Source organism: Calcarisporiella thermophila, assembly GCF_041956535.1.
Source record: "Calcarisporiella thermophila strain CBS 279.70 unplaced genomic scaffold VTP21scaffold_7, whole genome shotgun sequence".
Classification (NCBI taxonomy): domain Eukaryota; kingdom Fungi; phylum Calcarisporiellomycota; class Calcarisporiellomycetes; order Calcarisporiellales; family Calcarisporiellaceae; genus Calcarisporiella; species Calcarisporiella thermophila.
Genome location: NW_027192197.1, coordinates 599,337 through 622,498, shown reverse-complemented (window position 1 = coordinate 622,498; position 23,162 = coordinate 599,337). Strand labels below are relative to the sequence as shown.

General features: G+C 47.0%; 13 protein-coding genes across 13 annotated transcripts; 6 read left to right on the top strand and 7 right to left on the bottom strand.

Moving 5' to 3' along the window:
• Positions 1-77: 77 nt before the first annotated feature.
• Positions 78-965, top strand: VTP21DRAFT_10540 (uncharacterized protein; the record flags this gene model as incomplete). The annotated part of the gene is made up of 5 exons (XM_069389888.1): positions 78-293; positions 358-423; positions 503-523; positions 590-710; positions 781-965. 5 exons carry the CDS (start codon positions 78-80, stop codon positions 963-965), a joined length of 609 nt encoding a protein of 202 aa, XP_069253163.1.
• Positions 966-1,764: 799 nt separating this feature from the next.
• Positions 1,765-3,506, bottom strand: VTP21DRAFT_10539 (uncharacterized protein; the record flags this gene model as incomplete). Its single annotated transcript, XM_069389886.1, has 3 exons — positions 1,765-2,877; positions 2,994-3,123; positions 3,193-3,506. 3 exons carry the CDS (start codon positions 3,504-3,506, stop codon positions 1,765-1,767), a joined length of 1,557 nt encoding a protein of 518 aa, XP_069253162.1.
• A 233-nt stretch (positions 3,507-3,739) lies between these two features.
• Positions 3,740-4,215, bottom strand: VTP21DRAFT_10538 (uncharacterized protein; the record flags this gene model as incomplete). The annotated part of the gene is made up of 2 exons (XM_069389885.1): positions 3,740-4,042; positions 4,099-4,215. The coding sequence occupies 2 exons, from the start codon at positions 4,213-4,215 to the stop codon at positions 3,740-3,742; spliced, it is 420 nt and encodes a 139-aa protein (XP_069253161.1).
• A 607-nt stretch (positions 4,216-4,822) lies between these two features.
• On the bottom strand, positions 4,823-5,929 carry VTP21DRAFT_10537 (uncharacterized protein; the record flags this gene model as incomplete). Its single annotated transcript, XM_069389884.1, has 1 exon — positions 4,823-5,929. The coding sequence occupies one exon, from the start codon at positions 5,927-5,929 to the stop codon at positions 4,823-4,825; it is 1,107 nt and encodes a 368-aa protein (XP_069253160.1).
• A 1,218-nt stretch (positions 5,930-7,147) lies between these two features.
• VTP21DRAFT_10536 (uncharacterized protein) lies at positions 7,148-12,475 on the bottom strand (the record flags this gene model as incomplete). The annotated part of the gene is made up of 19 exons (XM_069389883.1): positions 7,148-7,889; positions 7,984-8,090; positions 8,186-8,369; positions 8,466-9,313; positions 9,384-9,560; positions 9,665-9,776; positions 9,843-9,988; positions 10,058-10,180; positions 10,250-10,398; positions 10,498-10,585; positions 10,656-10,844; positions 10,908-11,074; positions 11,137-11,324; positions 11,413-11,544; positions 11,605-11,767; positions 11,831-11,977; positions 12,042-12,162; positions 12,240-12,308; positions 12,380-12,475. The coding sequence occupies 19 exons, from the start codon at positions 12,473-12,475 to the stop codon at positions 7,148-7,150; spliced, it is 3,948 nt and encodes a 1,315-aa protein (XP_069253159.1).
• Positions 12,476-13,645: 1,170 nt separating this feature from the next.
• Positions 13,646-14,093, bottom strand: VTP21DRAFT_10535 (40S ribosomal protein eS30; the record flags this gene model as incomplete). The annotated part of the gene is made up of 3 exons (XM_069389882.1): positions 13,646-13,669; positions 13,740-13,904; positions 14,076-14,093. 3 exons carry the CDS (start codon positions 14,091-14,093, stop codon positions 13,646-13,648), a joined length of 207 nt encoding a protein of 68 aa, XP_069253158.1.
• A 167-nt stretch (positions 14,094-14,260) lies between these two features.
• VTP21DRAFT_10534 (uncharacterized protein) lies at positions 14,261-14,781 on the top strand (the record flags this gene model as incomplete). Its single annotated transcript, XM_069389881.1, has 4 exons — positions 14,261-14,383; positions 14,447-14,496; positions 14,550-14,646; positions 14,710-14,781. The coding sequence occupies 4 exons, from the start codon at positions 14,261-14,263 to the stop codon at positions 14,779-14,781; spliced, it is 342 nt and encodes a 113-aa protein (XP_069253157.1).
• Positions 14,782-15,458: 677 nt separating this feature from the next.
• On the top strand, positions 15,459-16,382 carry VTP21DRAFT_10533 (uncharacterized protein; the record flags this gene model as incomplete). Its single annotated transcript, XM_069389880.1, has 6 exons — positions 15,459-15,558; positions 15,612-15,676; positions 15,744-15,759; positions 15,817-15,848; positions 15,911-16,184; positions 16,252-16,382. 6 exons carry the CDS (start codon positions 15,459-15,461, stop codon positions 16,380-16,382), a joined length of 618 nt encoding a protein of 205 aa, XP_069253156.1.
• A 308-nt stretch (positions 16,383-16,690) lies between these two features.
• Positions 16,691-18,176, top strand: VTP21DRAFT_10532 (uncharacterized protein; the record flags this gene model as incomplete). Its single annotated transcript, XM_069389879.1, has 3 exons — positions 16,691-17,092; positions 17,167-17,575; positions 17,641-18,176. The coding sequence occupies 3 exons, from the start codon at positions 16,691-16,693 to the stop codon at positions 18,174-18,176; spliced, it is 1,347 nt and encodes a 448-aa protein (XP_069253155.1).
• A 546-nt stretch (positions 18,177-18,722) lies between these two features.
• VTP21DRAFT_10531 (uncharacterized protein) lies at positions 18,723-19,694 on the top strand (the record flags this gene model as incomplete). Its single annotated transcript, XM_069389878.1, has 3 exons — positions 18,723-18,926; positions 18,994-19,404; positions 19,467-19,694. The coding sequence occupies 3 exons, from the start codon at positions 18,723-18,725 to the stop codon at positions 19,692-19,694; spliced, it is 843 nt and encodes a 280-aa protein (XP_069253154.1).
• Positions 19,695-20,088: 394 nt separating this feature from the next.
• VTP21DRAFT_10530 (uncharacterized protein) lies at positions 20,089-20,754 on the bottom strand (the record flags this gene model as incomplete). The annotated part of the gene is made up of 1 exon (XM_069389877.1): positions 20,089-20,754. One exon carries the CDS (start codon positions 20,752-20,754, stop codon positions 20,089-20,091), a length of 666 nt encoding a protein of 221 aa, XP_069253153.1.
• A 149-nt stretch (positions 20,755-20,903) lies between these two features.
• Positions 20,904-22,270, bottom strand: VTP21DRAFT_10529 (uncharacterized protein; the record flags this gene model as incomplete). The annotated part of the gene is made up of 3 exons (XM_069389875.1): positions 20,904-21,496; positions 21,570-21,951; positions 22,019-22,270. The coding sequence occupies 3 exons, from the start codon at positions 22,268-22,270 to the stop codon at positions 20,904-20,906; spliced, it is 1,227 nt and encodes a 408-aa protein (XP_069253152.1).
• A 173-nt stretch (positions 22,271-22,443) lies between these two features.
• On the top strand, positions 22,444-23,094 carry VTP21DRAFT_10528 (uncharacterized protein; the record flags this gene model as incomplete). The annotated part of the gene is made up of 1 exon (XM_069389874.1): positions 22,444-23,094. One exon carries the CDS (start codon positions 22,444-22,446, stop codon positions 23,092-23,094), a length of 651 nt encoding a protein of 216 aa, XP_069253151.1.
• Between the last annotated feature and the right edge of the window lie 68 nt (positions 23,095-23,162).

The window sequence follows — 23,162 nt, the reverse complement described above, 5'->3', positions numbered from 1 at the left end:
TTCTTTTTTCTGGAGGCCCTGTAACCGTCTTTCCCTCTACCGTATCCTTCCCCTAAGCGCTCCCGCACTCCATAATCATGGCAGAAGAGTCCAAGAGTACAATTATGAACGCTCAGAATGGTCAGGGATCTAATCTCGAGGACGAATCCTCTGCTCTGCAGTCCTCTGGAACGGGGGCAACAAAGCAAAGCTTCGACGACAAACCCCTCATCCCCCTAGTCGATGATGAGGATGATGGGCTAACCGTGCAGTGTGAAGAGGCGCTGGTGGAGATTTTCAACCGATATGATAAGGTAGTTACCTTACACCTAAGGTGGAAACTCTCTTGGGTGGAATTAACCACTCTCATTTTGCTAGGACAAGGATGGGTCGCTTAACAAGCAAGAGCTTGATGCATTCGCGACCGATACAAACGGCTGCTCCGTAAGTATTAGCCTATCTTAAACGCTGTGCGATAAGATAGACGAGGGCTGATGGTTTTTGGTATAATCATTTCCACTAGTTCGACCAAGACACATTAGATGTAAGTACTGGCCGAAGTTTCCTCCCGTAGATTCTTTCGAGGTATTAAACCAAGGTCCCTTTTCAGGAAATCAATGACTTTCTCGATGTAACAGAAGAAGGCCACCTAACCCTCCAGGGCTTTCTTCAGATGTACCACCTCCAGACCTCCAACGACCCTATGGAAACCTGGAAGGACTTGAAAACCCGTAACTACATTATCTGCCCCGGAAAATTTCTCACCCTTTTTTCTCACTTCCCTTCGCCCCTTCTTCCTAGATGGTTATGATGAGAATTTGCGTTTGGTGTTGAGCCGGCGAGAGGACGTGGACGAGGAGAAGGTGAAAGAGGCCGCACGCTTCTCCATCGAAAAGATGAAAGAGGCGGAGAAGGAGGAGAGAGAGGCGCGCGAGAAGGAGCGAACAACAAGGCGAAAGAGCCAGGAGACGGTGTCGAGCTCATGATCGAGGGGCTGGTTCGCCCATTTCCTACTCTTCCCTCCCCTCCCCTCCCCTCTCCCTCCTCCGATACAAAAAACGTTGAATCTCTTTATTGCTTTTGCTATCGTCTTTATAATTTTATTCGATTCCTTCCTATTTTATTTTTTTGTTTTGTTTAGTCCTATTTTATTCTATTTTATTCATGCTATTTGAATTGAAATATTTCCTCTTCCCTTGCCTTCCCCCTCTTCTTCCCCCCCCCCCCTTCCTCTCTCCCACTCCCGGCAGCTATCCTCTGCTCCCCTGTTTCCTCCGCTCCTCTTCCCCCTCCCCCCCCCCCCCCCCGACTCCATTCCGATTCTCGGTGAAGAATCGGAGAAGTGAGCTGGAGACGGGGAGAAAGGCTCTCTCTATAAGAGTAGCTATTCTTTGTGTGCATATCATGTTTCTTTTTTTTTCATCTACTTTACTTTTGCGACGGCATAGATGTTTGTTTGGTTTGTTCTTTTTCTGGGAGAGAATATAAATTGTTAATAGTTCACCTCGGCGTCTCTAATCCATTTATTCCAACCCCTCAGGTCGACACACACACCCGCCCCCCCCCCTTCCCAACATCCCATCGATACAGGAGAGGAAGAGGGGGCCCTGGGTAAAAAAAAAAGATCAAAATTAAATATTGGAAAAAAAAATCTAATCCATCAAAAACTAGGCCTCTAAAGGGATAAAGGTATGCACTAATCAACAGGGAGCAACGAAGAAATAAAAATAAATATATGTATATATATATATATATATATCCTTGTACGTGTATTTTGACGTGCGACTACTCAATCTTGACCTCTCCCGCCTGCACGGCCCCCTCGCTCTCCAACTGCGGGATGCCCGTCTCATTCACCTCTACCTCGTCTCGGGGGGGCAGGCTCTTCAGATCCACCCCGGCCTCCGCCCGTGTTCTTCGCTTTTGCAGCTTGCGACACCACCTAGCGCCCCCAAAGGCGAAAAATACCTCCAGGGCCAACATTCCAATGTGCACGTGGAAGTACACAGCGCGCCAGACGGCGAACGAGTCCTTGAGCGAGAGCAGGACAAAAGGCACGGCGATGTAGTTGAAGGACGCGACCGTGACGATGCGCCCCACCAAGTCGTAGACAGCTTTGATGCGGGGATGCGGGGGCTTCAGGGTGGGGGACATGAAGAGGACGCGCAGATTTCGGCGCAGTTTCTTGGCGATGTTCTGGGCCAACGCGGCACTCAGGAACGTGAGGTAGTATCCGGGATGGAAGCCATGCCACAGCGCCGACACCGAGAACGTGATCAGGGTGGAGGAGAAGCTGGGCTTGTGGCCGGGCGGCGTCACCCGCATGTAGACGTAGTTTTTCAGCCAGATGTTGGTGCGCTGGTTCCAGGACTCCAGCAGGGCCTTCACGTTCTCCGCAGTCTCGTAGCCAAGGGGGTCGATGTTCGACACTCGGTTCCACGTGGGCTTGCCGTTCTTGTCGTACCCGTTGAATCCCAGACCGCATAGAATGCATGCCCCCTCCGCCATCAGCCACACGCTGTAGTATTTGATCCGAGCGCCGATGCCCGCAATCTGCAGATAGATCATGCGATACCAGAGCGGCCATTTGAGAAATTGGTCCGTCACCATCGTCTCCATCGGGAAGAGGGGCATGATGGTCACTAGCACGATAATGAAGAAGATGCTCTGCGCTAGGGTAAGGAGGGCCGGGAGGGTTCCTTCACGGCTTACGTCGCGTTTCTGCCCGGTTTTTGGGTCGGTGGGTGGGAAAATGGTTCGGTGGATGAAGTTGTCGTAGTCCGAATACTCTACGGCCGGACCCACGTGGAAACCGCCGTAGAAGAAGATCCATCCAAAGTACTCGATCAGATTCGGGAACCGTGTGATTCGTTTATCGCGCTGGAAATCCTCGAGTTTCTGCGCGCACGACACAGGCCAGCAGAAACAAAGGGGTGAGGGGAGGGAGAGAAAACAGAGGAAAACATGGTTAGGAATTCGCACTTCAATCCCATAAACATAGCTTCGGAGTCTACCTCAGCCGGCTGATTTCCATCCGCCACGCTGAATGCAAACGATGTCAGCTTCATAACGAGGACCATTTGCGCGCCCGTCCAGTCCAATTCTCGATCGCCAAGCGGTCCCTTTATTTGCCGGATAATATGGCTACGATCAAACATGAGGACTAGCCCTCGCATCAAAAACACTCCAGCAGCAACATTCATCCCACCCTACCTTATAGCCATATGCCCCATGGTGAACACAAACACGATCCTAGGAGCCCATTTGTCTCTCCGTGCATACACAATGAGGTAGGTCACCAGCGATGACACGAGAATGTGCAAAAATCCGATGTATTGCCTGAAGAAGGCCACAAAGAAGTAGGTCGTGGTCACGATGGAGAAGAGGTGTTTTAAGAGCGGGCTGTTGGGGAGGCAGCGGAAGAGAAGCGAAAGTGGATAGGTCGCAAGGATCACGACCACCAGCCGAAGATGATCCGCGGGCACTCCCAGCGAATCGGAGTAAGCGTCGAAATACGAGTCAAGCATTCCTACTGAGCTCAATAGATCGTAGGGGGAGGGGAATTCAAGCGAAGTGATGGATCTACAGGTCTCCTGTGGGCATTGGACGTGCAAGCACCACAAAAATCGGAATTCAGATTAGCAATCAGGTGGAAAAACCTAGACGTGGTTATGACTCGGCTAATATTTTTGTTGGGATTTGTGGCTGTAGCTCTGCCAGCCGATTTATGGTTACTGGGCCTGGCCCAAGCTCATCCCGACTAATGGGTATTTATCTTCTCGCGCATCCCCACTCCCTCCCTCCGACTTCCACCCGCGGCCGCATTCCACGAATCCCCCCAGCCGTCCCCTACTCCATCCGAGCCCTGCAGTGTAATCTGCCTGGCCCGTGAATCCCGGCTGCATGCTGCACCCGCCATGACATTTTCAGCGGCGGACCTGCGGTGTTGGGTCTTAGCAGCAATGGGATGGGAAGCCCGGTAATTAAAGCAGCTGCTTTCATGCCTGTCACCGCTTTGCGGCATCCTGTCGATTTTTATACAAATTGGGAAAGGGGCGCCGTACTTTCAAGATGTTGGGGGAAAACCCTTGGGAGGCGACTGAGCCTGCTGCTCAAAACCGTCAGCGTGGAAGACGGCCCGTCGATGCGGTCGTCTTGGCTCCCTTTCTCAAGGCCGGCCGGGGGCGTGACGGCCAGAGCCCAGCAGCCCCTTGTGGCCCCGTGTTTGGGCGACATTATTACCGAGTGCTACTGAATATAGTCGGACCAGAATTGCATTTTGGATGGCACCCAATCGGAAAGCGTGCCGATCATTTCATTGTCTAAGCAAGCGATAACGTCGCGAGCCTTGGAAATTCACACAGAGCCTTCCCCTGGTCGACGGTTCCATGGGAAACCCGCGTGCCTCTAGCAGCCGCGGCATGTTCCCCCCCCCCCCCCCGCCATATCAGGAGGGGCTGTCAGCGCATTTGAAACAGCAAGATTCAATGCATCAAGGGCAGAGTCCACCGCGCAAACATATACTCTCAATTGGATATTTTTGGGCAGAAGCACTGAATTACAGGGAAGAGAAAGAGTAGAGGAAACAACAAATAGTAGCATATAGTGTATGAAAAAGAAATATAACTTTCATAATTACTTTCCGAAACAATGGCAAACGAATAGCAACAATATCGATCATTATGTTTGATAGGGAAAAAAAAAGGCATAATAGAATAGCACAAAAGCGAGGACAAGCCTATTAAAAAGTTAACCCCAAACGGCAAAGCGAAAAAAAAAATATACAGGAATAACGGCGGAAAAAGAGTCCGGGAGAGAAATACAAACATTTTTGCGCGTTATTTCAACCGCGAATACAGGTCATCGTCCTTGCCGAGCCCGGAGAGGATGAATAGATCCCGCTAGACGCTTGCTCGGGCTTGAAGAAGCAGTATTTCGCAACAAAGTCCAGGTAATCTTTCGAGTCGACCGGGAGGAGCCGGGGATGGGAAGAGGGGGCGGGGGCGGGGAAACGGGCGGGGGCAGCGTTGACGGCAGCGGTGAGGGACGCTTCCAAATCGTACTTGGATTTGGAGAGTCTCCCGATGATGGGCAGGGCATCCTCGTCCTTCCACATCACCAGGGCCTCTTGGGGCAATTTTTTGGCAAGCAGCAGCTTCGGCATGATCCGAACGCAATAATCTCGGCCCTCATTATTCGCCCACACTGGGTCTCGCCCCTCGGCCTCGTATCGGACCGCAAAAGTAAGAATCTGCCCTCGCGACACCCCTATCCTGAACTCGAAGCGGTCCCACTCGGCGCTCGGCGAGCTGTCATAGCACGCCGCGACCTCGCGAACCGTGCGCCATCGATCGAGCGAGTACCGGATGGCGATCCGCTTGTGGTAGACGAAGTTTCGCACCAGGACTAGCCCCCGCAAACACCGGTTCCCATCGAGCCCCACCTCCTCAATCATGATGGGCGTGTCCAAGGACGCTACAGTGGGTGCCGTGAAGTTATCCAGCTCCACTCCCAATTCCCCATCCAGTAAGTCCACCCTCTCCCTCTCCTCTTCCTTGAGCCCATCCGGCTGCTCGCCGGACGCAAAGAATCGCACTCGCTCAAGCTGGATTTCATCAAACCGCACGTACTTTCGGTCGGCACTTTTGGTTCGCTTCAGAGCCGGTCGGACCAGCTCGCCACTCTTCTTGCGCACCTCCTGCTGCGTCAAGGGAGACGTGGGCGTCAGGGGAGGAGATATCGGAGGAGAGCGAGGGGGCGAGAGCGGGAGATAGCCGTGTGGAGAGGAGTCTTTCTCCTCGAGGAACCGTGGGGATACCAGCGGCGAAAAGTAGCCCTCGTCCGTGGTGGGCTTTGTCGCGGGGGCGGAGGGGAAGAGAATGACGCGCCACTGGCGAGGTTGTTCTCTCGGAGGGCGTGTGGCAGCGGGGGTGGGAGCAACGTAGGGCATAATGCAAGTGCAGAGATCAGCGATTTGGCCAACAATGAGGATAGGATGGGTGATAAAATAGAAGCGTGTGAGGCTAAGGACACACTATGAGGGACGAAGAGGGGGAGGAGAGGCAGGCAAGACAAGAGAGTAAGAAAAAAAGTATTAAAGCAATAAGAGAGTTCAGAGCTTAAAGTTCATTAAAGATCATTAAGGCATAAGGATCATGACAAGATCTGCACATGGACTCGTCGGCTCCACGGCTAGGAGAAGCAAGGGGGGAGGAGATGCGGGCGGGTGGGGAGGGCGGACGGGAAACAAACCAGAGAGAAACCGTTGATATCCAATTTATTTGATAACGAAATGATAGAAAAGGTTTTATCGTGCAACCAAGGTTCCCGCAGCCAGACAGGCCCTCGACTCATTCGAATGTTGGAATGAATCAGGAAGCCGCTATCAATAATGCATCTAGACCCGCCACCCTGCTGGAGAAAACAGCCCCGCTGCCTCGCTTAGGGTTCGGACCAATTCAATTAAAACCGCTTCAGTCAGAATGCGGGGGGTGGATAATTCGCGATAGGGCCTGATGATTCGGCCGATCGCAAGACTCTTTGAAACCGGCATCCCCCATCGAGCCACTAGGCCCGCTCTCCCTTGATGAATCCGAATCGCAGAGGGTGTTGACTAGATCGCGCCATATCTGGCCTCCAGATGTGCGCTAAAAATAGCCCCCTCCCCCTTCGCAAGGGAGCCAAGGCCACCGCTGGGGAGCATGAAGAAAGCGGGGAAAATTAAATTCAACCTTAGCGGGAACCTCGGTGACGTCTCCACGCTCCTCCTGCGGCCCAGAGCTTGTTTTGCGCTGCAAAAACCTTATCCAAAGCCCAACATTTTGGGGACCCTAATCTTGCCTCCTGCTCCCTCTGATAGGAGCTGGGGCCCCTCAGCGTAAGCTTTAATTTAGATAGAGCATGATAACAGATAAAAAAAGCGTCTTTCCTATATTTACAGAAGAAAACGAGCCCGAAACGAGACATACAAGAGCAGACAAACTAAACAAGACAAAGGAGGATGAAAAAAAAAGTGGAAAAAAAGGTGAGAGAGAGGGAGAGAGGTGAAGGGCAAATTACTCGATGAGAGAGAGAAATGAAACCAAAGGGCAGGAAAAGAAAAGTAATGATAAGAGCCTGTTATCGTCAAAATAATAAAAAAAATTAAATAAACACGATCCAAAATGCTTTAGCTTGCTACATCAAATCCTCGCACCACTATCCCTGGCTCTAGGACCACCGCTCTCGGGATCTCACCGGTATCGATCCCGTCCGCCACTCCGCCCGCAACGACCCCCCGCTCCTGGTAGCTCTCGCTTTGAATGTCCTCGGCCGCAAAATAGGATGGGAACTCAAGCATAAGCTCCCCCCCAAGCTCCGCTCCCTGGCCCGCCCGCACCGCGCCCCCGTTGACAGCAGTCGATAGGGCCCCACCGTGGTCTGCGTCGGCGTCCTTGGCGAGCATCATGTCTCCTCCACACTCGTTCATGATGCTCGCCTCATCAAACAGTTCCAGCGCGAATTTCCGAACCCCAAATCGATACCGGTAGGACGAGAGCATTTCAAGCGTGGCCCGGTAGAGCCCCGCGCTCCTGAACGCCTCAGGGATCTGCTGCTTTAATCGCACAAGCGTGCGACTTGCCGCGCTGGCCAAAATGTGGTTGCTCAGATCCCCAATGGCCTTGAGAATGCGTGTGTCGATCTCCGACTTGCCAGCCCAGTGGAGATAAAGGGTCTGGGGCTGCGGCGCAAGCTCCCCGGCATAGGCCCACTCTGAGATGGAGAGAAAAGAGCTTAACTCGGCGGGCACGCAAAGTCCAGGCGGAGGCCGACGTGTGGTAGGAGACGTGACACAGTCCCACCCAAATTCCTCGAGGAGATCGATGCCTTGTTGGGTCTTGGAGATGAGGCCAAGGACGTAAAAGCAGGTTCTATAAAGGAAAAAAGAGGGAGAAAGAATGAGAGGTTATCCCCCAGCCTGCTGAGTTCACTAGAAAGTGGCTCTGAGGTCGGATGACCGCATACCCTTTAAGCGATAAAACCTCGCTCTTTTCGGCGATCTCCACAATGGATCGGATTACATCTTCCTCCTCTAGGAAAGGCAAGCCATCCTTCGTCGACCCTATATTCCCCTACAAGAGACCCAGCCCCCCGAAAGCAAAAATAAAAGCGTGGTCAGCTCCTAACGAATATATGCCAAACCCTCTCACGCAATTCATATAATTACCACCGCCCAGAGGATGGATTTCAACTTTTGTACCGCCTCCATGTCCTGGCTCTCCATGCCCCACTCGCGGATATACTCGGCAAAGACGTGGAAATGTCCCTTTTCGCGCAGAAGCTGACACCCCTCTGCAGTCTTAGTGAGCTCCCCGTAAAAATGCGGGGGAGTGATCCCATCACCGGGTTGTCTGTCACAGCGTGAAAGAAAAAGAATGAGTAATTCTCTAGTAAAGGACACCGAAGCCCCTTTTTTGGAAACCAAAAAAAAAATATAAAATACATACAGTTTCTCAAAGTCCACCTCATCATCGATCCGCTCCTCAAACACACTCGGCTTCTTCCGCTCCGGGGTATTGATCATGGCCCGCATGAGCGAGATTTCTAGCTGCGTCACATAGTGCAGGTTCCTCCCGTAGAACCAGTCGTCCATCTCGCCTCCTATGTAATCGAGCTCGTTCAGGTACCGGAACCCGGTCGATGTGGAGAGGAATCGAAGCAGCAGCGGTTTCCCCGCCTCCCCCAAATGGTCGAGACTTGGGCGCAGCTGCACCAGCAAGTCCAGATTCTCCTGGTAATTGCACGCCTCGTCGAGCACGGTCACCGCCATCCGGGCCACCTCCGCATTGGGATCATACAGCTGCGTGATGAGCAGGGGAACCGCCCAGTCGTTGATTTTGGTGGGCGACTCCCGCAAAACCCGGCCCAGATGCTGGGTCGCAAAGAGGCGGATGTGTTTGTAGCTGGAGGTCATGATCTTGGCAAGGATGATTCTGGGATGGCCATGCATGGAATAGTCGAAGTTCACCACCATGGCCTTAATCAGGTCTTCACGGCTGCGCGACTCCGAGAGCCGGTACAGCTGGTTGAAGATTTTGAAGCGCTCCATGATGCGCATCCCCTCCTGGAACTTGGAGAGAGTGCCAAGGAAGGTAAAATAGGCCGAGGTGAGCGTGTTGGCCATACGTTCTCTAGAGAAGAGTGGCTCTTCGCTGGCACTCAGAGGATCAAGCTCGGTTAGACAGTCGGCAATGTCTTGCAGAAGCTTGTTCTCCGCCAGGTAGCGAGTGCCATCGGCACTGGCAAGAAGCGTGGTCAAGAGAGCACATCCGATCTTCACGTACCGCTTATTTCCCTGCGGAACCATTAAAAATTCAACTTTCCTTTCAAACCACTCGCCGAAAAGCACGAGGCAGAGTCCATACCTTGGTGGCACGAATCTCGGAAAAGCGGCGAGAATAAGGTTGGTAAAAACCGATTAGCCGCTTCATAAAGGTGCTCTTGATAGTGTCTTCTAAACGGCGGGGATTCAACAGCGGGCCATGAAGCAGTTCAAGTATATTATCCCAATTCCACTTTGTATAATCTTTGGTGTTAAGCACCTGTCAAGGGAGGAAAGAGGGGAAGGGGAAGGCAGAGGAGGATTAAGAAGACGATGTTGAGAATGCGAAGAGATTAGAGGAACGGCGCAGAAATCAAACTCTACCTGGGTATCCATAAGTAAATTTCTAAAGTGCAAGTCATCAATCTGTATCCCCATCCGCACTTTGACCTGTTCAACCTGACGCTTGTTACGCTCTCGTTTCTTGCCAAAGGGTCTGCAGCCAAAATCAATCCTTGCAACGTCAAGATCCGTCCTATCGGGCTTCAGGAAAAGCAGTTACCTTTCACTTCGATCGTCTTCATCTTCAACCATAGTGCGATTCCGTAGGCGGATCAACCGATCTATATGATTAAGCGCAGCCGTGGCCGAGTGGCGCACTGCCTCATCCTCAAACTTGGCAGCCAGTTCGAACAACCTCGGCAAAGACTAGAACAAGCCGATAGATTAGCCTATCCAGAAGGGAATTGATCCGATGTCATGAAGCAAATGTAATACCTGAATCTTTGTTGCCCACGAGGCCGGCAGCAGCCGTGTACATAGCTGCAATATTTCTCCAATGAGCAGGGTAGCTTTTCTTCGAATAAATACGTCATTGCCCTCGATGAGCGAGATGAGAGCCTATGTTTTGAGAAAAGGAGGAGAATAAACCTGCTTGAAATTTACAGACACAGATCAGCGGGTCGGTACCTCCAGCAATCCCGCTTCAATAAATACAATCAACAAAATGCTCAGGTGTGCATCGAGTAAGTTGAGCCGATCCTTGAATCGAAGCAATTCAGCATCCTCTGGATCCTGTTCCTCGGAATTGTCCTCATGAACCATTCTTCCCACATACACTATACATGGGGATAATATAGGGTGAGCGACGCATTCGTGCAAATGTCAGGGAAATGATTGAAGGGTGGATTTTGGATGAGGCGAAAAGAAATACGTACCCGAATGCCTTCGCCCAGCCAAAAACAGATCATATTCTGGCGGCGTCCGTATACGAAATATATCAAAAAACATCCCTAGCAGAATTTTCTACATCCCCACCCTCGTTAACACAAAATCTCTCACATTTCTAAAAAAAAAAAAAACAGAGCCTGCGTACCTGAATTTCTTCATGGGAGAACCGTAGACTCTCAACCATGCTCTTTATAGATTTCTTGCCATCTGCACACAGGTAAATGATACCCGTCCAGTGCTTTAGAAGCGAAAGCACAACTTGCGCACTGCGCTGAAGACGCTTCTCATAGTTGGGACCGCGAGTGTAGGCATCTGTGAATCCAGAAACAGCAATCTATTGACGCACCCGTAAGTCTTGATGGCAGCTTTGAGACCATCGCTATTCAAGTATGCATACCTCGAGATCCACGCCCGATCGCACATAACACCGTGTTGCGGGAGCATCTAGGATATACAAGAGTGTAATGGGGAGAGTATCTGCCAACTCGCGTGGACCATCCACTAGTGCATGCAGAAGAGCACGCATTCCGCCCCCTTTGACGACCAGGCTGATATTGTGAACAGCTAACAAATAGCCGGATGAATCCACCTTGCTACATGGAAGTCCTGAAATGGTTCATTCATACCCAACTCGGCCAACGTCTCCAAGCAGATTGGCATCAGTTTGTCCTCCAATTGCTCGGCAATGGCTGTGATTGCACGCACAACTCCTTCCGAGATCAGGTCCACACCATGAGGTGTATCCATTATTTGCCGTACGAGCTTCAATGCATAGTCGCGCTCCGGCTCAGCACTCGAGCCTCGACCCAGTGATCTATAGGGGGAGGAAAATCCCATCAATATTCGTCTTCGCAAATCACAAAGCGAAATGATAACACTAAACGGTGGTGCTCGGCAATTACCTAATGATAAACAAATCGACGTTGTAGCTGAGTATAAGCTTGATGGTCTCCACATCGCTGATCAGGTGCCTTAATGAATTGTATGCAAGCGCACGCACCTCCTTGATAGGATCGCACAAGCATATTCGTAGGCTTTATGACAGGAACAGGGTTAGTATTGGCTACCCACCCTTAACATCCATAACTCCATACCCGATAATGAGTTCTTCGACGGAATAGTGCTCAGATATTGTGGTTACGGTTGACAATATTCGGACGAGCAGTTGAAGCTGCTCGACACGCGTGGAAGCTGGCTCATTGGCCGCGCGGAGCTGATTAAGAATATCAGATATTCGTTCTTTAATCGTTCTTGTGTCTAAAGAAATCATTATTAGAAACTCAAGCAGAGAACTCGTCTAGAGAGAGTAGGAATAGTTACCATCCGCCTGCAGAATTGAGGCGTCGGATGGCGCAGGGGCCGGTGCTCGTGCTCTGCGACTACTGCCGGAATTAGCACCTGACCAGCTTAGTGATGAAAGAGGTACCGGACCATTCGGTAAAGCGCTACTTGTATCAGAGACACCTCCTACACACAAAAAAAAAATCTCTAAATAATATGACTTATTTTATGAACATTATTTTAACCATACCGGAGATGTTTCTGAATTTTTCAACGATCCTAGTTAATCGATCGATGTTACGCGTGGCATTCTCCAGCTGGGTCTCCACCTTACGCTTCAGATGTTTCTTCTCTTCCTGATTCTCGTAAATCTACCATCGCCCATTTTAACAATTCGGAAATATAACCGATCCTGACATATAATTTCCAAGGATGGAAAAAAAATTACCTGAAGCATATTTTCAGCGCCCTCCTTGATCTTTTCTTCGATTTGCAACCTTTGGAGGGCTTGTTCGAGCTACAAAGATAGCGAACGTAGTAACTTGTTTTTTTTTTCAAAAGAATAAGGCAACGGATGAAGGTGATTACCTGCATTTTAACCTCCTCCGGGTTTAAAGATCGTGGCGAGTGGAAGAGAAAAGGATTGTTCTCATCGGGTGTTTGGACAGTGCCATCTCTCTCCATCGCCAGTTGTAGATTATACTATTGAAAGATGCGCTTTTGTCGCTTCCGCTTCCCTTACCCCTTGCGGTTGATAATACTAGGAAAAATTTCCAATCGCGCTCAATGTAATAAAGTGAAGAGAAAAATAAAATAATAGTAGGATCGAAATCAAAACTAATTTCCGTTAATCTTCGAAAAATTGGCAGGACATTGGATGAATAATAGAACAATGTAAAAAAGATCGTGAAAAGAATCGTGAGATCTCTCAGGGGAAGTTGACCGGAATCTCTACACTCGATCAAACAGAATTCCTTTGTAATATAGGCTATGTTACGCGAGGAATATACCCCGCTTCAGCCACCTATCGTTACTATCAAATTCATTTAACATAAATGTACGAGTACTCTTGAATCCCCAAATATCCTGATCCTTTCAATACACCTTTCTCAAACATATCCTTTACTAGCCGACCAGTACGATACTGCTTTTTTTTTTTCATGGAAACTTTCTCTCTAATTATTATGGCCTAGTTTATTAATCATAGTATTATTTTACTACCTATACATATTAAATCGTGTAATATTGCAAAATCAACACTAGACAATTTGGAGAGTAAAAGCAGTGACGAGTACAATTTACATTTTGATCACTTCACCAAGTGGCCCTATGATATTTGGGTTCGCTCAACCTTTGATATTTGCTAAGTTTACCGTAGACATAGAGCTACCGAAAGTTCAGTTGCTTCCAAAACACCTATATATAGCTACAAACCTTTCGGCAGTAGATACACGAAGAAATCATCTCGATTTCTACTGATGCAAGTACACAGCACGCATTGCCTCGGCATTGGACGGAGTGGAATATGAGTTTAATAGATAACAGCTATTGCAATTGTATGATAAATCTCGGCATTGTCAATCTAACGTCTGTAAGATTATTCATTGAAGCTATCGATTGTCTTTCACACGGGCAACTATTCGTAATTGCCTTTTAAAATTTAGATCAGTGCAAAATAGCACTACACTTAAAGCAGCGATCCCTCATGAAAGAACATAATCTATTCATATTCTTAATTTACAGTGGGGAACATATTCGGAGGTTCGCACAAGTATTTTCTTCTTCATAATAATAATCAAAGAAAATGCGTGGAAAAGTAAAACAGAGAATAACAGAGAATCGCAGAGTACTGAATTATTTGGTGGGGGCAGGGTTCATCTATCAATACGACAAAATGTTGAGTTCAATTTCATCGTCTGCCAGGCGTAAAAAGTATTGGAAAACTTACTCTGCGCTTGCCACCGACCATGTTCGTCACGTTGACAAATCTACGGTTGTATTGGATGCGCTTCTTAGCACGTCCAGTAGGCTTCTTCTGTTTTTCTTGCTTCTCGACCTTGGGAGTCTGGGATTTGACCTTACCAGCACGCGCAAGAGAACCGTGGACTTTACCCTATATGTGATCAATATAAACAGTGAATAAGTGGCCAGATCTTGCAATTGAAGGAAAACTTTTCAAATATTAGCGCTGATTATTGGATAGATCTATCCTTGATCTTAGATCATGGAGCGATGTAGAAAAGATGTCACTCTAACTGTAAAATTCATCCAAAATCTGCTTCACGGCATAGAGTAGAGACATATTCTTCCACATATATGCTGCCGGATGGATGAATTAAGATAACTCACCATGATGGATGGATGGAAGTGTTCTTTGATATGAAAAGGAGGGAAAGCACAATTCCCTGACCAGATTGTGGATTTCAAACATATGGTTTCAGAAGAATATCAGACTCCAAAAATAGATAGATGAAAACCATTCCCACCTACTTTAATATTTTAATTCATCCGCAAAAATCAAGTTTCTCATCTCTACCCAACTGTGAAGGCTACACTATGGCATTTTGGCAATTCATTGGAAAGAATAAAGCAGTAAGTTCTTACATCTACTTTAATTTCAATTCTCACCCTTCAATCATATATAATATTGTATAGCTTGCACCACTTTTCGTTATTGTTGGCGCTGGAATTAGCGGTGGTATTGGGTGAGTTTAGAAACCATATGAAAGATTTACATACTGATATTAACTGCGTACAGCTTTATGGGTTACTATTTGAATCATCCCGATGTTATTCTCAACAAGCGATCCAATCCCCGTCCGTGGAACGCTGTGAAAGATCATGAAAACACTAAGGTATGCCTTTTATTGTTCAGGCGAATTATAGCATATTAAAATTTGCTATTTGAATGCATCTAGCTGCTCACGATTAACAAGAGCTTCTTTGAAGCTCGCAAGGGACTTCCAGTCGATGTTGAAAAACAATCTTGAAAGAACAAATCTCGATAGTAACAAGATAGCGAAAATTTCATTTCGAAACCTATAGTTAGCTTAGTAGATTTGAAGAATAAAACACAAGTATGTATAGATGGATCAGAAATAAGGAGCCTGTTATAAGATAAGAGGTAATTGAAATGTATGCAGTATCTCCAAAGTGCACAACAGGACCGAAAATCTGACATAATATAATAAACTTTTCATTTTCATTAACATAAAATTTTGTAGTCAAAGGAAATCATTCTAGTATCTAGTTACTAAGTCAGATATTCAACAACATGTTGGCGAACTTGCTTTCAAGAAAAATTATTTCACCAAGATAACCTTGGCTTGACATTTTCTCAACGCAGCTGCACTCCAATATTGAAGACTGTTTGAAGAGCATGAAAAATAGCGCAGCCCAGAGATTCTGTTGATGGTTTTTTGCTAGAGGACACCACTCAAATATGAAGATACTTGTCTGTGTATATCATTGAGTATATTCTGAGAAAAGATATTAAAAAGTGCAATTTTATAAATTATATGAAATTTTCGAAAAGTTCTCGAATAGGTCACATTTCTGGCTAAGTTGATGTGTTGACGTGGGCGAATCGAAGCGGTCGGTTTCCCTTGAAAATTATTTCTCTCCGAGATTCTACCTTTCCACTTTTCATTCATTAAAAATAACCAGAATGACTCGCGGAAAGTTCGTCGTGGCCATGGTGGCCATTTTCTTCCTTCTCTCTTTCTTCACTGCCGAGGCTGCTAAAGGTCCCATCATCACCAACAAAGGTATGCAGGAACATAAGATTTAGATGGGCTTCGATGCTAATCTCTTACTTTAGTCTACTTTGACATGAAGCAAGGTGACAAGAAATTGGGCCGTATTGTAGTAGGCTTGTTCGGAAAGGTAAAATAGTGATTCATTCTGGCGTGAAATGGGGTTTTGAAATTAAATTATTATTTTTTTATTATAGACTGTTCCGAAAACAAGTAAGTTAAGGAATTTTGCTATTATATGAATTTAAATTGAAATCTCGCCCAATTTAGCCGAAAACTTCCGTGCGCTAGCTACTGGAGAGGTATTGTATGATGATGTTTGCCTGCATTGCCTTCTTGTCATTAATATGCTCTAATATAACAGAAAGGTTATGGCTACAAAGGCTCGAAGTTCCATCGCGTCATTAAAGAATTTATGATTCAAGGCGGTGATTTCACAAATGGCGATGGTACAGGCGGCAAATCCATTTATGGTGAACGCTTTGAAGATGAAAACTTCAAGCTTCGTCACACCGGCCCGGGTATTTTGTCGATGGCGAACGCAGGCAAGGATACGAATGGTTCTCAGTTTTTCATCACGACCGTACAAACCAATTGGTTGGATGGAAGACACGTTGTTTTTGGCAAAGTAATTGAAGGTATACTCCCACTACACTTTGAGTAGAATCGCGTAGGCTCCTGACTAGACTTATTGTTTTTACAAAGGCATGGACGTTGTTTATGCGATCGAAAACACCAAGACAGATTTCCGCGATCGCCCGTTGGAAGACGTTGTTATTGAGGATTCTGGGGAGCTCCCAGTCTCGTCAGATGAAACACTTCGTGCCGAACTCTAGAATATGTTCCGCATGTTCCTTTTGCAATGTGTCTTCTAATTAAATTATGCTCTAGAGTGACTCAATTTTCATTTATCTTTGACGTGATTTTTCGTGGATAATTTTGCCTCGAAATTCTATATCCACTTTTCATCCAAAGCCACCCTTTCAGGGTGACACAACAAGAAACCTGAATTTTTTTTGACAAGACACTGTTATAATACTTGGGGGTGTCCATCACCGATCTAAACAGCAATCTTCACACAAATCAACCCCATTTCAAGTGCAGTCTTTATCCGATTTCTAAGTATCCTTTAGACGCTAGAGGGATGCGGCCATCTCAAGAAACAACGACAACACTCTCCCCATCTCTCACATCCTCCGACGCACCCTCACCCTCCTCTCCAAATTCACGACCACATTCACACTCTAATTCGTCACAAACTTCCGGTGCTCTCCTCGATCCTTTTCGACCTGAAGCACCTGATGAACGCTCGTATCGCCTCACTGCGCGTGCAAACGAGTTTTTCCAAAAGCGGAATTATAAAGATGCCGTTGCCGAGTACACTCGAGCGTTAGGGGTTGTCCAGGTGCTACCGGGGATGCAGCAGAGTGATTTCAGTGCGCTACTCTTCTCGAATCGCAGTGCAAGCTACTTTGCAATGCGATGTTACGAAGAAGCACAAAAGGATGCGGATCAAGTTATCAGAATTCGACCAGAGTGGGCAAAGGTTTGTAGAATTATTCTACACTCTTTTTTATTACGCCTGGATCACTGATAGCCGGTTCAATTTTTTTTTATTAGGGATACTTCAGGAGAGCCGAAGCATTGATGCAGCTTTCTCGAGTTGAAGAGGCAGTTTCGCACTATCGCAAGGCCCTTGATCTCGACCCTGATAACCCAGATATCCAGAATCGCCTTGGTCGCGCACTCATCCATAAGGATAACGCAGCCCAAGGCTTCCTCATTGCCCAGCTACTTCCAGGTCGTGATATCGCCGTGGATCGTTCCATCAACCCAATACAAAACCGCATATTTGAATATGCCGAAATGATGAGAAATCTAATATATATAGTGGCGGATATTGAATCACGAGAGTGCGTTGTGATAGATGCGTGCTGGGATGTGGAGGGCATAATGAAATGGATCCAACAAATGGACTTGAAAGTAGTGGCTTGTGCAGCAACGCATTATCATTTCGATCATGTTGGGGGTACGTTTTTGTGTTTGGATTTCGCAGTCTTGGAGAGGTGTTGGCTAAACTGTTCTGGTCATTAGGTACTCCCCCACCGCCCTATGATAGTATCCCCGTTAAAGTTTCCGGACTTGCCGTTTTGCTCAAAAAGTTTCCTTATATCAAAGCGTTCATCCACCCCGAGGATATTCCCTACGTTCATGCATCAAATCCCTCTATCCCTGCCCATCGACTAGTTCCAACCTGCACTCCCACCACCACGGAGCTTCGGCTTGGACGAACTACCACCCTCCGATTTATGCACGCCCCTGGACATACTCCGGGGAGCCAAGTGATATTCGTTAACGAGACCCGAATGATATCTGGAGATGTGCTGTTAGGAGGAATTTGTGGTCGCACAGATTTGCCTGGAGGCTCAAAAGAGCAGATGGCCCATACACTGAAGAAGGTGTTGGGGGATTTGGATGACAAGATCGTCGTTTTGCCCGGGCATGATTATGGCTACGACTGGTCGACTATTGGAATTGAGCGGGAAAAGGGGTGCATAGGCGAGGATATGGTGTTTGCGTTCGACCAAGGGAAAGATGTTGAAAAGGGAAATGAGGGTGAAGAGAGTTGAAGCGAAGGCTCTCGTTCATGCGCCTTGTCCTTCTAGCTGTCAGTTTTTATTTTTTAGGTTTTGCTCGAAATTATCTATGAATTTAATATTCCGCATTGTTTCCACGCAGTTAAGATTTCGCCTCAGCCATATAAACTTTTCCGAGTGGTTTCTTCATACATTTCCATTGTTTTTATTATCAATAAGATCACCTCAATTGTTGCATTTTTTTCTAAGTTTGGAGCGAGTCAAAATGGTTACAATGTGAGTAAAAGAATGTTTGGATTTTTTTTGTGTGGCGAAGCACACCGATGTGTTCGGTAGCATTCTTGACACAGGATTATCTGAGATTTTTTCTCACTCGTCACCCGGCTGAAAAAGATTAATGGAATAGCAGTCTCAGATCGCTGGAGATGATTGATTATCAAAATGAAAATGTGATATGGATTCCCCAAAATAAAAAGCGCAAAGTTTTTGAACTTTTGTCAGTTAACTGTTTTTGTTTTTCTTACGCATTCTTACCCTTACCCTTCTCCCCGCAAATCCGTCAATTTAAATCCCATCGCCATGGACTTATCGGTGATCGATTGGTCGGCTCTTGCTGGCACTGTCTCAATAGCATGTTGGGTGCTTGTTTACACGCCGCAAATGTTAGAGAACTACCGCCGTCAGAGCGGAGAGGGGCTATCCCTTGCCTTTTTATTAGTGTGGTTGCTCGGCGACGGCCTCAATCTAATGGGGGTCATGATGGAGGGACTTCTTTATACTCAGGTAATTCAAGCGATGCAACCTCATTCAGTAACGTTAACTGATGTAATTCCTTACGATTTGCCTGTAGTTTCTCCTGGGATTATACTATGTATCCGCCGACATTTTCATAATTTTCCAAGTGTACCATTATCGCGCCAAGCGACTTCGGTCGTCCTCTGGTGAAGCCTCTCCGCTTCTTCCGCAGTACGATCATTCGTCTTATCAGCTTCAGAGAAAGATTTTTGGCTCTTTTGACATTCTACTCATAGTGGTTGCCACTGCTATGGTGTGCTCACTTTTCTTCGTATACCTCCTGTGGCCTCTCAGTGGCTCTCCTGGATGGACCCTGATACCAAAGATTGTGGGCTGGAGTTCGTGTGGATTCTATCTTTGCTCTAGATTACCGCAGATCTTAAAGAACTTTCAAGAGAAGAGTTGTGAAGGTCTATCGCCTTTTATGTTTGCATTCGCAGTGTTGGGCAACTCCACCTATATTTTGGTAAGTTTTGCCCTCTTTTTGACTTGCTATGAAGCGGGATATTAATTATGAGAATTGGCTAGTCCATTTTACTTCACTCCCTTGAGCCACGCTACCTCCTGACCAATCTGCCTTGGCTCCTTGGCTCAATTGGCACCCTACTCTTTGATTTTACGATATTTGTTCAGTTCATGAATTACTCTCCGGACTCTATCACAGATATTCACAAGTGCGAAGAAGTAGTCGTTGCCGGAATTGAAAGTTTACACCCAAAGGCCGCAGCAGGAGACGTTATGACCATGAAGTGCTAGAGACTATTTCGATTCATATAGAGCTTTTTTTATTTATCCTTTATGTAGATATGATCTGCGATTTTGTATCTTTGAATTCGTTATTCTGGATATTTGCTTTCTCTTGCTTATATTCCTTTGCCTGCCTTTTGCAACTTGTTTACACGTGCTTTTGTGAATACCCATACATGTATCATACGGGAATGGTTGGAGCTCATTTTTTTTCTATATTACAATAAACTATATATATACATAGTATATAACAATCGAATCAGAAATGAGACAGCTCTCCGATAAAAGATACAAACTGGCTGTCTAGTTAAACATATTCTAATTTAACGGGAATATTCTCTGAATAGATGCGTTAACAATACCCTCAGGCAATGTATCTCATATAAATATTCTTCGTAAAAAGTTACACCATGGTCGTAGAGCGCTCAGATGGGTTATAGAAACAATAGCGTCTCAGGATTTCGTTGTATTCGGCGGATGAGATATCGGCTCTATAGCCAGAAGAATCAGAGTGCTGAGGCGAAAAGGCAGGCGAAGGGCAGCTGTTGTATCGGATAAGCGAGGGGCGGGGTGGGGAAGCAGGGCTCCAAGCGCGAGAGGAATTGCACTGATCTTTGAGGGTAGCGCCGATATCATATGTTTTTCGTCGATTTGGCTTCTCAAATGGGGATGGAATGAGGGGCGGTGACCCGATCTCGAAATATAATCCTAACTCCTTCTTCACCTCCTCTTCCTCTGGGCCGCACCAGTCATTCTCAATTTCTGGCTCGTCTTGTATGCTCTCCTCGACTACCTCGCGTGGCCCCGCCGTAGCAAGGAAACGTCTTACTTCTAATCGTGGGGAAAAGTGCACATATTTTAATGTACTTCCACCTGGTGTGACAGACTCATTGTTAGGAGTGCTGGGTGCAGATTTGAATTTCAGAGCGGGCTTTATATAATCGCCTTGTTGCTGGTAGGGAAATCTGGGCGAGGGTAGTTCCAATTTGAAAGTAGGTTTGGGCTGCTGGGATTCAGACGTCGCCTTCTCGTTAATTTGTGAATTTAATGATGCTGGTGTGTAGGGCATTGCAATAAGAGAGAAGAAAATGTGCGGAAATCTTGAAGTTTTCATATAAACTCCATCATATAACAATTGCGGTAATAAGATAAACCGAGTTTAGACGCCCATATAAGTATTCTCGTGACGAATTTTAAATGCAAGCTCTAAATTCGAGTTTATAATTGTTTCATGGTAATAACCAAGTTATTTCGATGAATTACGGATTCGGCATCCGCATAACCCAGCAGTTCTGCGATCTGGCTACTCTTACAGCCTCGAATCCTCGACACCTCCATACTCGAGTAATTGACCAGCCCCTTTCCAACCTCCACTATCTCCTCTGTCCCGTCCTCTGCTCTGCGCATTCTTATAGCAACCCGCACTGCTTGATCTGCTACGAACGTGCCCTCCACGCCGACAATGCCTGCAGCAAAAAGACTCGACCGTTGGCGGTTTGTGATGGCTCGCATTGCACCCTCGTCAATAAATATGGTACCCGCAGTATGCACGCCGTGTAAGATCCACCATTTGCGGTCAACCATAGGATTCTGTTTTGCGACAAAGAGAGTGTGAAGAGGAACAGTAGGAGCCGTGGCAGACGCCTCATCCGCCGTGGAGGAGTGATATGCAATGATGGAGGAAATGAACTGAGGAGTAGATCCACGGCAGATAACGCATGTAACACCGGCAGCCGTGGCAAGCTCGGCAGCGATAAGTTTTGTGAACATCCCACCTGTACCTATAGCACTTCCCGAGCTCGAAACTGAAACTAAATATAACGGATAATGTTGAGATTCAAAAGACATAAGCATACAAGCCGGCGATGAGCCGCGTCTTCATACCCTTATTTCGTAATGCCTCTATATCTTCCACTAATGTCACTGCCACGGCAGCGGGATTAATTCGTGGGTTATCGGTATATAAGCAGTCGACATCGGTCAGTAGAAATAAATAGTCCGCGTTGATCATTCCAGCGGTGATGGCCGAGAGCGTATCGTTGTCTCCAAACCGGATTTCTGAAACGGAAACCGTGTCGTTCTCATTGACAATTGGGACGACCCCCATTTCGAGTAGCTCCTTGACCGTGTTTTTGGCGTTAATGTACGCAGTGCGATTGACAACATCGTTGCGTGTGAGAAGAATTTGGGCAATTGGCTGAGAGAATTGGTTGAACAGATCATCGTAAAGCGACATCAGTCTACCCTGGCCTACAGCCGCAACCGCCTTGAGTCAAAATAAAAAAGTAAGGGATATATCAGCCAATGTTGAATTTGAGGTGGCCAATCCTTACCTGCAACTTCGATAATTGCTTTGGCCTTTCCTCCAAATTGAGTCGCCGCATTCCGACTCCTACAGCACCGCTCGTCACTAGAACAACATGATGTCCAGCTTGCTTCAAAGTAAGGACAGTTTCAACCAAGAGCGATAAATTGGATAGCCGCGGTAGATGGGTCACTTCATCGCAAATGGAAGATGTCCCAATCTTGATAACTATAGTAAGTCCAGTAGAAATAGCATGCCCTCGAGGGTTTTTTTTTATCATGGTGCAAAAATGAAAACTAAAGCAAATTGAAAACTGACATGGGATAATGCGTTCGTGAATGTAATTTTCGATCTAATTACTCATTATGAAAATAGCACAGTCACGGTGTTTGTGACGGCCAACAGACGCGAAAATGTCCATACGTTACTCTCAGCAAGCGCCATACCGAGGATATGCATTCGACAGGACGGCGGCGCCCACTTAGCGCCCTCTTCCACTACGCTCATCCAAATCAATCTCTTTCTACGCCTCCTCTATTAAATCTTTGTCCATCACACTCGTCTGCCGCTAAAACTGCATCACAGCAGGATCAACGGGATTATTCCTCATCGCCGGAGATCCCCCCCCTTCCCCCGCCGCTTCCCTCACTCCTGCACACAAGCACTAAACCTACTCTACCAAATAAATCCAAATCGGCCGATCTAGTGGCTGGCTTATCTCATGAAGAGATCGATAGCACAACACCCTCTCCACCTCCTCTTCAAACCTCTGGCCGAAAGAAAAGGCCCCTTACTCGTATTCATTTTATCCCCCCTCCATCACCAACTCACGCCTTATCTTCGGAAATTAGATCCTATACCCCATTGCGTAGATCGGCTACAGATTCAAGCAAAGAACTCGCATCTCCCACTCGATCGCGCTATACCAGAGTAGGAGGCGAATTAAAATCTCCATGCGTCCGCAAGCGCCAGTCTAAACTCCCCTTGGTTGCTTGCAAAAGCTCATCGGCTCTCTCCCTATTCAAAACCATTGGGGGAAAAGAGGTAGAAAGTCGCAGAAGCAGGTTAAAATCCATGAATCCTTTGGAGCTGGAGCCGAGTTAAAATATGTGGTGCGTTTTACTGTCGACAGCGCGTTATAAACGAACCAGAGAAGAGAACCAAGGTTTATA